The sequence below is a fragment of the Chelonoidis abingdonii genome, chromosome 1 (genome assembly GCF_003597395.2).
Source record: "Chelonoidis abingdonii isolate Lonesome George chromosome 1, CheloAbing_2.0, whole genome shotgun sequence".
Taxonomy (NCBI): Eukaryota; Metazoa; Chordata; order Testudines; family Testudinidae; genus Chelonoidis; species Chelonoidis abingdonii.
In genome coordinates, this window is record NC_133769.1 from 255,026,160 (window position 1) to 255,039,910 (window position 13,751).

Sequence of the window (13,751 nt, forward strand, 5' to 3'; positions counted from 1 at the left end):
GGTACATTTTGGTTTTAGTGATTTTAATGATAATCTACAGGTACCCTAGACATTTAAGTCCTCTAGAACAGGTAAAGCCTGGGCAGCAACAATATAATAGTTTCTCAAGCCAATTTCTGCCTGTTTACATCACCCTGAATCTGAAAGTTCTAAGTATCAAGATTGTATGTCTGTCGCCATCCTCATCTGAGATGGCCAATAACACTGCTAATTATTGCAAACAGTGGTTTTGGTAGTATTTGTGATGTGAACATGTGGCTACTGGGAACTAGAATGAAATCAACTCATTTCGCATAAGAAACTGAATAACTATGTGATGGTAACAAATGTTAGCCACTACCGAACTACACTAATTTCAAAACTGGAAATGCAGAGATTTTTCCAATTATCAATCTTCAGCCATCCATACACCAGCATTTTTCTTTTGAAGCATGCTGCTGAGCATGCACATAAACAAGTCGGGCAAACTAAGCCTCATTTTTCTTCTCATCCCATTTTGACAAACAAAGGCAAAAGCAGACATGTCCAATTAGGTAAAGTGATAGAACTTTTGCCTACTACAAAAGCTGAAGGTATTAGGAGCTTTCTAAGTGGGTGAGAAGAGGGAAGAAAACAACTGTATTGGTAACTGATGACTACATAGTGTGAGCAACTGTTGAGGAAATGCACCACATAACCTTCCTATTCCTCTGTCCAGAAAGTACACATGGAAATGATAGTATGAAGAAAAACAACCCTCATCATTTGCTCTAATCCTGTCTACAATACGCTCAAATATTAGTTGGAACCATGTTTGAAATGGTTATTGTTAGAAGGGTAGTAACAGTTAAATGCCAAGATATACAGAACCTAACTATGTTACAAAGTGGTTGTAAAACCACACAACATACCAGGAAAAGTACTGGTAAACTATGGACTGTGGGCCACACCCAGCCTGCGGAACCCTCCTGCCTGGCCCCTGAGCTCCTGGCCCAGGAGGCTAGCCCCCGGCCCCTCCCCTGCAGCCTGAGCTCACTGTGCCACCGGCACAATGCTCTGGGTGGCGGGGCTGCGAGCTCTTGCCGGGCAGCACAGCTGCAGAACCCAGTACGGATCATTTCAGGAGCCCACTATTTACCTCTCCCCTTTCTGAAAGCTGACCATTTATTCCTATCTTTTATGATAGAAAACAATCAGTTACTGAACCATGAGAGGACCTTCCCTCTTATCTCATGATTTACTTAAGAGCCTCTGGTGAAGGACCATGCCATCAAAGGCTTTCTGAAAGTCCAAGTTCACTATATCCACTGGACTACCCTTGTCAACATTTGTTGACACACACAAAGAATTCTAATTCCCTTTACAAAAGCCCTGTTGATGCTTCCCCAACATCTCTCTGTGTCTGATAATTCTGTTCTTTATTATAGTTTCAACCAATTTGCCAGGTACTGAAGACAGGCTTACTAGCCTGTAATTGCCAGGATCACCTCTGGAGCCTTTTTTTAAAAATCAACCTCACATTAGCTGCTGCCTGCCAGTCATACAATGGTTGATTAAGTGATCAGTTATATACCAGTCAGTAGTCCTAAATTTCATATCCCAGTTCCTTCAAAACACCTGGGTGGATACCATCTGGTCCCAATGATTTATTATTGTTAAATTTATCAATTTGTTCCAAAACCTCCTCTAATGACATCTCAAGCTGGGACAGTTCCTCAGATTTGGCATCTAAAAAAAGAATGGCTTAGGTGTGGGAATCTTCCTCACATCCTCTGCAGTAAAGATCAATATAAAGAATTCATTTAGCTTTTCCGCAACCGCCTTTTCTTTGAGTGCACTTTAGCACCAAAATGGTCCAGATACCTCACCAACAGTTTGGCAGGTTTCCTGCTTCTGATGTACAGTACACACCTGTTTACGCATGAATCCGCTTAACGCGCAGCAGCACCATGCCTCCCAGTGCTACCTATTTAACACGCGAGACTCATTAACATGCAGTACAGGAACTTGCTATGTAGTGCTACAGATTTGCGCACTGACAGAAATCGACAGGAAGTGCGGAGTGGAAATGTGTTGTACGTCTTTACTGCCGAGGGGGAAGGACAGGCGGAAAAGGGGCAGCAACTTTAAAGTTTAAGGACAGCCTTTTGCTGCGGTAGCGCTTTAAGGATCCTCAAGCACTGTTGCAGCAAAGGACCATCCTTAAATCGCTGCCACAGCAGCGCCTTAACGTTGCTGCCCGCCGGTAGGGACCCTATCAACAGAGCTGCCAATGGGGAAGGCAAAAAGGACAGGGACATTAAAGGGTTGCCGCAGCAAAAGACCCTGCAGCGCTTTAAGGTCCCTACCCCTTTGGCAGCTGAGGAGGGGGCAAACGGGGGGTGTGTGCAAAGGGAGCAGCTGCTGGGGCCAGGAATTTGAAAGGGCCCAGGGCTTCGGATGCCGCCACCACAGCAGCGGCATCCGGACCATCAGGCCCTTTAAATCGCCACGGAAATCCCAGGCAGCACAGACTAGGCAGCCTGAAAGGGCTGGCTGGGGGATGCTGACCCCCTAGCCCCGCCCCTTCGCCCACAGACCTGCCCCTTCCAGGGGCCAGAGGCCCCTCCCACCCCGTACCGATAAGTGTCCTGAGTTACTTTCACTCCTGTGTAGTAATAATGTTTTTATTACATTACACATTTGAATTTATATTCTTGCAAAGCACCGTTAAAAGATAGGCCGGCAGTATTTGGGATACTGAATATATATGTAATCTTAGATAATTATACATGTATATACAGTATAGATATCTTAAGATATTTCAGCATGGCCCTCTTAACCCGTAGTCCGTTAACACATGGTCATGATGGCTTGACTCCCGACATCCGCAGGTAAACGGGTCTGCACTATATTTTAAAAAAATGCTGTTCATTTGTGGTTTTTGCCAGTTGCTCTTTGAAATCTTTTTTGGCCTGCCTAATTTTACTTTTACACTAATGTGTGTTTGAACACACAAAAAGATACTGACTAATAAACAGCCTTTAAACACAACGTATTTTCCTAGTCTAGACCTGGGTCCTAGGTATTACGCTAGGTGAGACAGGAAGAGGGCCTAATCTGCCATTGTCTCTACAACTTTCATGTAGGAACAAACACTAAAAACAGAACAGTATTTAGCTAGTTGAGAAAGACAGGGAAGAAAAGGCAAGAAAATTAAAAAGAATGATCCAGTGAAGAAGTGGTTGAAGTGGATGACAGGAAGTTTTTGGTGTGGAGTTTCTTTTACACTAAAAGTAAATAAAATAAAATGAAAAATAAAAAGGGGAAGGTAAGAATGAAATTCTTTAAAGAGACTCATTCAGAAGTAAGTGTTAAAGAACAGATTGATTAGATAAAACAAAATATATGAATGCCATCTTGATTTTCACTGCAGCACATCAAATCTATAAGTGCCAGTCTACATTTAGAGCTAGAGCAGGGTAGGGCAAACTACGGTCTGCAGGCAGATTCGGCCCATCAAGGTTTTCAATTTGGCCCATGGGATTGCCAGCCCCGTGACGCAGCAGGATTAAGGCAGGCTCCTTACCTGCCCTGACCCCCTGCCACTCCCAGAAGTGGCCTGCACCACATCCCTGCAGCTCCAGGGGCTGCCCTTGCCTGCAGGCATCGCCCTCTGCAGCTCTGATTGGCCAGGAATGGGGAATCTCGGCCTATGGGAGCTTCAGGGGTGATACCCACAGATGAGGGCAGCATACAGTGGAGCAGCCTGCCCCACCCCACCCCCAGGAGCTACTGTCTGACATGCTGGTCATTTTCAGGAGTAGCGCAAGGCCAGGGCAGACAGGGAGCCTGCCTGAGCCCCATTGCCACCCTGGAGCCGCTTGAAGTAAGCGGTACCAGGCTGGAGCCCGCACCCCAAATCCCTCCTGCACTCAATCCCCTGCCCTGAGTTCCCTGCTGCACCCCAATCCTCTGCCTTGGGCCCCTTCCTGTACTCTGAACCCCCTCCTGCACCCCAACCCCATGCCCTGAGCTCACAACCCCCTGCCTCACCCCTCCTGCACCCCAAACCCCTGTACTGGCACCCCTTGCCCCTGAGCCCCTTCCTACACACCACACCCCAAACCCCTTCCCCAGTCCTATATTTATAGCCCTGCATACAATTTCCCCACCCAGATGTTGCCTTTGGGCGAATAAGTTTGCCCACTCCTGCGCTAGAGTGATAGATCACAATAATTTTGCCATACTATTTGAGGTTACTCATGCAACGATAATCTAGATATTAAGCATAGTTGTCCAACATGGGTATAAAGGTTCATCCTGCAAGTGACAACAGCAGGATATGACTGTTGATTCTCAACTTGATAACTCAATTGATATACTGATGCATCACTTCACTCCTTTCTGGGCCAACGGTGGTCTGGCCTGTTCTGGTCTACATAGGTTTTTATACCATACTTATCACCGTAGTATCTGAGTGTCTTCCAGTAGTACATTAAGCAACAAGATTAGGTATGTCAAATGTTTGTTCTCTCCAGTGCGTCTGCTGCTTCCTCTGAAGAGAAGATGAGTGTCTTATATTAAAACACACCCTCCCAAAACAAGTGTACTTGATGCTATGTGTTTATGTAAGAGACGGGAAGGTCAAAGAAAAGTGCCTTGTATTTGGAATCCAGACTGGCAAGGTTTGTAATGGACTGTACTTAACACTTCAGACACAGACCAACAAATCCAGTAAATTCAATATAATTGAAACAAACCTGATTAGTAACAGTGGTCTTGTAAATGCCCATAACAACTGGATCCCTTCATGTATTTTGTAAAAGCTGCATACAGCCCTGAGTTGGGACCTTGATACTTGAGACAGACTATCTCCTTATGTCATACTGCTATATGCTACACTTGTGATTGAAGAGGCACTCAGGTGGCTTCCCATCAATCTGAGAGAAGTGCTGGTGGTCCCTCTGAGGGGCCTTCAGCTCCTGTGATCGGAGAAGTTCAAGTTCAGAGCACGCTCTAAGACAGTTATTTATGCAAGCTACAGAGGAATTGGGACAGAGAAATCAGACATCCCAGGAAGAGGGGACTTTGATGTTCTGCATGCAATCTAGTTTTGTTTTCATAGTTTACGGCAGAATTCCCCCAAGGTGTCCCTTTCAAATTTCTCTAATGTAATAATTATTATTATTCCTGAAGTCCATTAGTCCACTAATTGAACAGCTCTATCGGGGAAATTTAAGCAAGTGAGCAAGGCAAACAAAAAAAAGTAATTTGTGCTGCTATGCTGTATCAGTAACTTGCACACGGCTTTATGAACATGGGGGAGTATAACTGTCTTTCAGTGATGAAGAAACAGAGGCACTGATAGCTTGTCCCCAGTCATGCAGCAAGTTTAGCACAAGAAAATTTGGGTTGCCTGAGTCCCAGTTTCAATCAGTTTCTATAGCTAGAATATGATGCCAGCAGCTTTTAAAATTTCATTTGATTCATACTTTTGTTTTTGCCCTGGGTGATGAGACAGTAGAATTTATTCCATCTAAATTTTTCTATTTCACTATAGACACCCCAGAAACAAGTTTATCTAGATCAATTCAAGTTTACCATTTTTAAACTGCTACCCAGAACTAGTTTTACTTACTGAATTACTTATCCTTCAACTTTAATGTATTGCAAGTACATCCTGTAAGGAAATGCAGCATTTATTCTACATTATGGCATCAATTACTAAAGTTACCTCAATCCAGGAAGCTGATCGTGAAATGGAGGAAAACGAAATTGGAAGTTAAAACATTTTTAGTCTCACCTAACCCTCCAGGTCCAGCCAGCAGAAACTCCTGTCTGCCTATCCTTTTCACAATTGGCCGTTTCTCATCACTGCAATACGGGAACAGATCCTGGGAGATGCCAGTATTATAATTCAGTATGATATATTGTGTAGTGAGAGCAAGGCACAAGTAATGACCATCTACAGCCACGGCACAGGGTTGCTCCGGAGTGGAAACTTCCTTCACTATCTGGACTCTATCCTCATACACCATGAACATCTGGATGGTCCGCCGTTTTATTGAGATAATGCAAACTTCTACACAAAAAGGGTCCCCACTCATTGGGTTTTCATTTAATGTGAATGTCACAGCTCCCTTTATTCTAGCTCCAGTGGGGATAGGTTCCAGGTTCATCATGTTAACTAACGTTATTGTGTTGTCACAAAGCACCAGTAGCCTGTTGAGTGCTGAAGCTGCTTTCAGCTCACTGACTGCTTTCTTGAAGCCCAAGTATTTATGTAGTTGTTTGGTGGCAGCAAAAGTTATTTTTCCAGCTGATATCTTCTCTTCCAATAGGAAGTGAAAGACAAAGCAGTCATTGGTTCCAATATAGAGGTTTTTCCCACAACACTCAATGCACTCAACATTGATTCGAGCTTTGTCTCCCATTAGCATCTCCCGCTCAACAGCAGGAACGAGCTTGAAGGCCTTCAAACTCATTGTGTCTTCTGGATGATCTGCTTTGGAAGGGAGAAAGAAAAAGCATTTTATTCACATCCACACAAAAATAAGGCCAAACATCATCACGTAAAAAAGTTATCTAATCAACACAGAACATCAGATTATCAGCGCTTTCAGAAATATATACAAGAATCAAATAGCAACCATTAGTTTGAGTACAATACAGCCAGCTAAGTTAGCACAGTTGTGAATAAGAAAGAAAAAAAACAAACCGCAGTACTTCATTGTAAACAAATGCAAACCACTAATACCAAATCAATTTGTTAGAAACCGGACAAAATTGTCAAGAGCATCCAACTCAATAGGGCCCTGACAATGACTGGGGCTCCTAGGTGCTATTACAATACAAATAATAAAGGCATCTAAGTCCCACTGACTTTGAATGGCCTTAGTCAATTCTGAAATCATTACCCTACCTTTAACATGTAAAAGGCTTGGCTACCATCAATAAACCTCTAGTGAAGGATAGCCTTCAGGTTGATAAGTTAACATCTCTCACATAGTACATCATGCCCTCTTTGATCAAATTTAAGTTAATGACAATCTAGAATGCCTTTATAAAGTAAGCCATTCAGAAATCTTCTGCTTCTAATCATTGGCATATTCCACCCTCAATATGCACATGACATCTTCTACTGTTAAAAGGAAGTGCACAAAAAGAGAGTATACAACATATAACCCTCAAGCAATATAGATTGTGGTGTGTATATTCAAAACAGACTCCTTATTCAAAGGAAGTCACCTTACAAAGGAAGAAAGGAAAACCTTTAGGGGACTGAATAAATTGAAGAAGTATGTGTAAAGGGTGCAGAGAAAATGGAAGCATTTTGGTTAATTAAAAGCATAGTTTATTTGAGAATATAGCTGGTTGCTTTGCGTGCATAAACAAAACAGGCCTCTTCCAATTGCTATATTGTTCCTTTCTAGTTTTACCCTTCAACCAATGGAGCTCCCAAGTGGTCACGAGCGTAATACAACAGCAAGTAAGCACCTTATTCTGTGTCTACATGTAAAGACACTAGCATATTTGGGGCACTGTAGAAGTAATTTTTCACAGCATGCTAAAAATCAAAAAATCTAGACAAGAAACTTGGGGGCACAAAATGCAGACAATTACTGCTTTTTCTGAATTTAAAAAACGTAATTTGCAAGATAAAAAGACTAAATCTAGTTTATTTGGTCTCAGAGAATCCATTTCAAAGCAGAAGAAAGAAAAGACTAAATAACTTAAATGTTGGTGCTGCAAAACAGCAGTTCACAATAACCAAAACTGCAATTTACATATTTCAATATACTGAAACAATTTGGTACTTTTAGTCTACATCACATCTTTCAAAACTCATTTTGAGAAGGCCAAATTATATTTTTAATTGTAACCTGAGGGCTCAAGTTAAAGCTAGAGTAATACACCACACAGAATCCATAGCAAATCTCCCAAATAATGGGAGCTTTGCACAAAAATAAAGAGCCATGTGATACAACTTAGTTACTGTGTGAGGGTAACTGGAAATTGTCAGTTTCATTCTATGAGGAAAAATTAAGAACACTACTATTTCTGCACTCTTTTTGACTAGCTGCATTTGCAATTACTAGATTTACCCACATAACTGCACACCCAATTTATTTGAAACTGTGGCCCATAAAGTGTTCTCATGAGGTTTAAAACTCAACACCACAAAAATTAATGGGTACTGTTCCCTATTCTCAGAGCTATTTATCACATTACTACACTGATTCACTTCAGAAAGTTCTCTTTGCATCCATTATCTATGAGCACTTTTCCCTGTATGACAGATACATTCTGCAAAATGTGAACCTCATGGATCAGGCCTTGTGTAATCATAGTTTTTATTTTAAGTTTTTAGAAAATTCACTATAGTGTAAATGGCAAAGTACTGAATTCACAAAGTTTGCATGGAATTAATTTTACAACTAAATGTCAGTTTCAAGGACTGAATGATATTTTCACATAGCACTATAAGATCAGTACAAAACAATTACTTAAGACTTCATTGTAGACATTTTCCTTTTTATAAAAAATGAAAAGATCGTGATTTGGAGGCATTTTCATGATTTCCATGAAATCGTGATTTACACAGGATCCTACATATGGACAACTATTACAAGGGGATGATCCAACTCACAGTGTGGTTGTTTGACACCTGATCTACATCGGTATCAATTATAGTTTCATTATATCCAAATTAAATTTGGAATACTAAAGTCAATTTCCCATTTAACATACCGAATATTAGGCAAACAAGCATGTGTGTCATCAATGAAATCTGAGTACTGACTAGCTTTTCCTTCTCAAAGAGGCCCTTGTCCTTAAGGAGTGTGAACCACCAGAAAGCAGCTCTCTCTCAACCCTCCCTGACAGAGTTGGTGAGGAAGTAGAGTGGGTGACAAATTTAGGCCTAATCTACACTGGGGGAGAATCGATCTAAGCTACGCAACTTCAGCTACGTGAATCACGCAGCTGAAGTTGATGTACTTAAATCTACTTACTGCGGTGTCTTCATGGCGGTAAGTCGATGGCTAACGCTCACCCATCGACTCCACCTGTGCCTCTCATCCTGGTGGAGTACTGGAGTCGAGGGGAGCACACTCAGCAGTCGATTTATTTTATTTATTTGTATTTATGATTTATCATGTCTAGACTAGACACGATAAATTAACCCCCACTGGATCGATCACTGACCATCGATCCAGCAAGTAATGGAGACAAACCCTAAACTACACGAGAGTCTTGAGCAACTGCCCTCTAATATGACCCTACAACCTGAAAATTCTGACTGGCCTTTAGTCAGTGTACAGACTGATGCTACTCTGAACATCATCTGAAATATTTTAGACTTAGAGGCCTGTGGGGGAAGTCACAAGTAATTATTATTAGTCCACAAATACTTAAAGGTAAACAAAAAAAAATGAAATAAAATGCATGCGTCCTAAACACCTGCCTACACAAATACAAGACGACCAGTACCACAAGTACACTACTATTCATCATTAAGTGAATAAATATCAAAGCATTAAATATGAACGTTTCCATAAATATTCCCAAAAAGTCTACTTTCGAACCACTAGATCACAGAAAAATGTAAGCCTTCTCAAAAAGACATCACCAGAAACTATTTTAGACTAATGATTTCAAACCTGGGTCATTAAACTCAAAAATCCATTTTTAATCATCTGCACAGAAGTGAACTGATTAAGAGGAGAGAAACAGCAGCAACTTTAGTGAGTTGCAAGTGCTAAGGACCTCTGAAAAATCAGGTCATTTCTATGCAGATGCTTAAAAATAGCTTTAGGGGCATAATTAAAGGTACTCAGGTTTTAAAATCTCGGCCTAGGGCTCTGTCTACACTACAACAATACACCTGGTCCCCATGGCCAACTCAGGCTTGGGAAGGGGAGACCATAGGGCTAAAACTTGCTGTGGAGACCTTAGGGTTCAGGCTGGCACTCAGGCTGTAGGAGTTGGGAACCCTCCCCACTAGCAATTTACAGCTCCACAGCCCAAACCCTGCAAACCCATGCCAGCTGACCACAGCCACAGGTGTTTAATTGCTTTGCAGATGTACCCTTAGACCTAGACCCATATAAGTCGCATTTAAAAAAGACAAACTAATTCAAAACTCAGTGGGCTTGTCAGCTAACAGAGACAGTCACACACAGAATGATGTTAAGTAGAAGCATTACCAAGCTGTTTTTGACTATGCTGTTTGCTGCTCTGCCTTCACAATCAGTACTTTCTAGATCATTTAAAACTGATCAAAATAAATGTGTACTTGAATGAAAGAGGGGCGCCTATTCCAAAATAGCAACTATACTGGTTAAGAATCTCACCATGAGATAAACCTGGCCAAGTTTTCCTCTATAAAGGCTGAAAAGGTAATTGATCATGACCATGATCTTACACACTAGGATTTAATTGGCAATTTCTGAAAAATCCTACAAAACTTTTCAGTTATCTGTGCTATTTTAGAATTGCCTCTTCACATAGGGCTTAAATTATGTTTCTTTGGGCTTTTCTATGCTGGCAGTTAACGGCGCTGCAACTTTCTTGCTTAAGGGTGTGAAAAAACATCCCTTGAATGCAGCAAGTTGCAATGCTGTAAAGCACCAGTGTAAACAGTACCCCAGCACTGACAGCTATGCCCCTCGTTGAGGTGTTTTGTTTTGTTTTTAAAGCGACCACACAAGGCACATTAAAGCGCTCTGGTAGCAATGCTTTAGCTTTGCCAGTATAGACTAGCCCTTACTTTAAGCAATGAAAATAGACCCTCAGAATGAAATAGCCCAGGGTAAAAAAATTACGACGTGAATCTCTAGGGCGGGGGTCAGCAACCTTTCAGAAGTGGTGTGCCGAGTCTTCATTCATTCACTCTAATTTAAGGTTTCGCATGCCAGTAATAAATTTTAATGTTCTTAGAAGGTCTCTTTCTAAAAGTCTATAATATATAACTAAACTATTGTTGTATGTAAAGTAAATAAGGTTTTTAATATGTTTAAGAAGCTTCATTTAAAATTAAATAAAATGCAGAGCCCCCTGGACCAGTGGCCAGGACCCAGGCAGTGTGAGTGCCACTGAAAATCAGCTCGTGTGCCACCTTCGGCGCCCATGCCATAGGTTGCCTACCCCTGCTCTAGGGCAATGTAATCACATTGTCCCACCATATTATCAAAAGGAACACAATGTATACTGTAAAAAAATTGCACCCAGGTTGGCTGCCAAAACAAAAATCTGAATAGTCTATAGTCTAGAATGAAAAGCCAACCCCTTGAGACTTTAGACTGGCCTTCTTACCTGAAGCTGTCAGTCACTCAAAGTTCCTGTAGACCAGGGTAAAAATGTGATTTGCCAGTGGGAGAGCTATACAATTCTGGTCCTGACCAAGATAATTGTTTTTTAAAACTTCAGAATGAAGGGGATTAAAAAAAAAGATATACAAGTAACCAAGAGAACTACAATCTTCCCATAGCCTAAGATGCTACAATCAAATCATGCAAGTCCAGGGGAAAATGCTCTCTGACAATACAGATCTAGTGCCTAGAGAAAATAAGTGACTGGGCAATACAGGAGTAAGGTTGTAGAATAAGTTTCTTCAGCTTAAGTACAATCTGTATGCTACATCTTTTAAATGTATATCTGATTAAATGTTTTGCAGCATGTTGTGTCCTAAGCACATAGCACTGGAATATGTACCCTGGAACATGCTGTTCCTTGTAAGTGCCAGATTACATCTCTCACAGAAATACCAAGGGAAGTTGTTCAACACTGATCATCAATAGCATGCTCCCTAAATAAGATACACTGTAGCATCCATTGTAATTGTAATAAGTATTGTTTCCTGGACATGCAACATACATAAAAAAATACAATATTCTGACTTTTAAATATAAAATAAGAACATTCTGGAGATATCATTAGATAGCATCTTAAGGCTTTGCCACGTTGGTCAGTACAATATAGCATGCAGTGTAGTTGTAGCCATGTCTGTCCTAAGATATTAGGCACACAAGGCAGGTATAGTGATAAAACAAAAACACCCTATTCCTTGAGTGAACACTTTTCACAAGGTGATCACTCTATAACTGATCTACCAGTCCTTATCCTCAAAGGAAACCTGCAGAACCCTTTCAAAGATGAGTCTGAGAGTTTAAAATCATAATTCTGCTAGACACTAAAAGTCATGGCTTGAGCTGACACACAGGATTTATGGATTGAATTAACACACAGGATTTATGGCTTATTACAACAATCTACAACGGCTAACTCCCCCTTTTTCTCCTATGACTGCAGAGCTCTTAAGGGGTCACACTACCCTGAGTGGTCCCTTACAACAGGGAAGCGGTTCTCAAACTTTCGTACTGATGACCCCTTTCACATAGCAAGCCTCTGAGTACAACCCCCCTTAAATATATACAAAAGTGTTTTTAATTTTTAACAGCATTATAAATGCCGCAGACAAAGCAGGGGTTGGAGTGGAGGCTGACAGCTCGTGACCTCCCCCCACGTAATAACCTTGCAACTCCCCCGAGGGGTCTCAACCCCCAGTTTAAGAGCCCCTGCAATAGGGGCTACACAGCTGTGACGCTGGGAGCACCTGCCCCAGCCCCAGAGAAGATGCCAGGTGCCTCAAAGCTTCACTCTCTCTCTCACCAGCAGATGTTGGCCTGCATCAGGTCTCACTGCAGACACCTCGGCTCTCCGGTCATTACCACGTAGCGCCCACCCCACCCTGCCGAGACTGACGCGCAAACCCGCCCAGCACAGGGCAGAGCCGCTCCCCGCGGCGCCCAGGCACGAGTTACACCCGCCGTCTCCGGGACCAGCTCGCGAACGGCTCCGCCCGGACAAAATGGCTCCAGTAAGTTTCCCCGCAGAGCCGTCAGCGCAGCCCACGCCCGGGCCCGGGCCCCGCGCTCAGGCCAGGCGGCGGCGGTTGCCGGCTCAGCTCCGCCCCGGAGCGTTGAACGCGGCCCCGGCGGGGGGCAAGGGAGGGGACGGCGCTTACCCGGGCTGTCGGCGCCGGGACCCCTGGCTCCGGTCCGGGGCAGCTTCGCTACCGGCGCCGCGCTGCTGTGGCCTGAGTGAGGCAGCCCGCCCACAGTCAATTTAACTCTCTTCCCCCACCCCCTGTGCTTACGTTTCATTGCCAACACCGTGCTCCCCTACACCCTCGCCCTGCCTCCCACAGCCTCACCCCCACCCATACCAACTCCACCCGGCAGGCCCCCGCACCACTCCACCTGTCTCATCCAATTATGCCTCCCATGCCTTACCCACAGTTTCTTGCTTCCCCATTCACTTCTTGCCAACCAACAACCCTCACACCACTTCCCTCCATTTTTGCCCTCACATTGTGGACATCATTTCTTCCATACTGCACTTGGGTGCCGTGGCATTCAGTTTTTCAACTGGAACCCCTGTCGAAAAGGGACCCTGGCGGATCCAGTCAGCACTGCTGACCAGGCCTTAAAGGTCGATCAGCGGCGCAGCAGGGGCTGAGGCTAAGCAGGCTCCCGCTTATCCTGGCTCTATGTGGACTCTGGAGTAGCCGCCAGGTTCTTGCGCCCTATGACATGGTGTGACAGGAGATGCCATGCGCGGCTCCTCCCCAAAGGCTGGGCTCCGCAGCTCCCATTGCCGGGAACCACAACTAATGGGAGTTCAGGGGGGCGCCTGCGGTTGCATGGGCAGTGCAGTGGAGCCTCCCTGGCCACCCACTGCCAAGGGTTGCAGGACCAGACAACCACTTCCTGGGGCCACAGGTAAGT

General features: G+C 43.4%; 1 protein-coding gene across 4 annotated transcripts in view; it reads right to left on the bottom strand.

Annotated features, from left to right (window-relative positions):
- TGFBRAP1 (transforming growth factor beta receptor associated protein 1) overlaps window positions 1-13,050 on the bottom strand; it is a 65,229-nt gene extending 52,179 nt beyond the window's left edge. For 2 of the 4 annotated variants that reach the window (XR_012654927.1, XM_032762510.2), the window contains exons 1-2: window positions 12,989-13,050; window positions 5,765-6,463 (exon numbers count right to left, since the gene is read on the bottom strand). Coding sequence is in view for 2 of the 4 variants with exons in the window: in XM_032762510.2 (XP_032618401.1) it covers window positions 5,765-6,446 (682 nt within the window). In the remaining 2 variants the exon portion in view is untranslated. Of the gene's footprint in view, window positions 1-5,764; window positions 6,467-12,988 lie in introns of all 4 variants that reach the window. The other 2 variants (XR_012654925.1, XM_032762509.2) reach the window with 1 other exon arrangement.
- Between the last annotated feature and the right edge of the window lie 701 nt (window positions 13,051-13,751).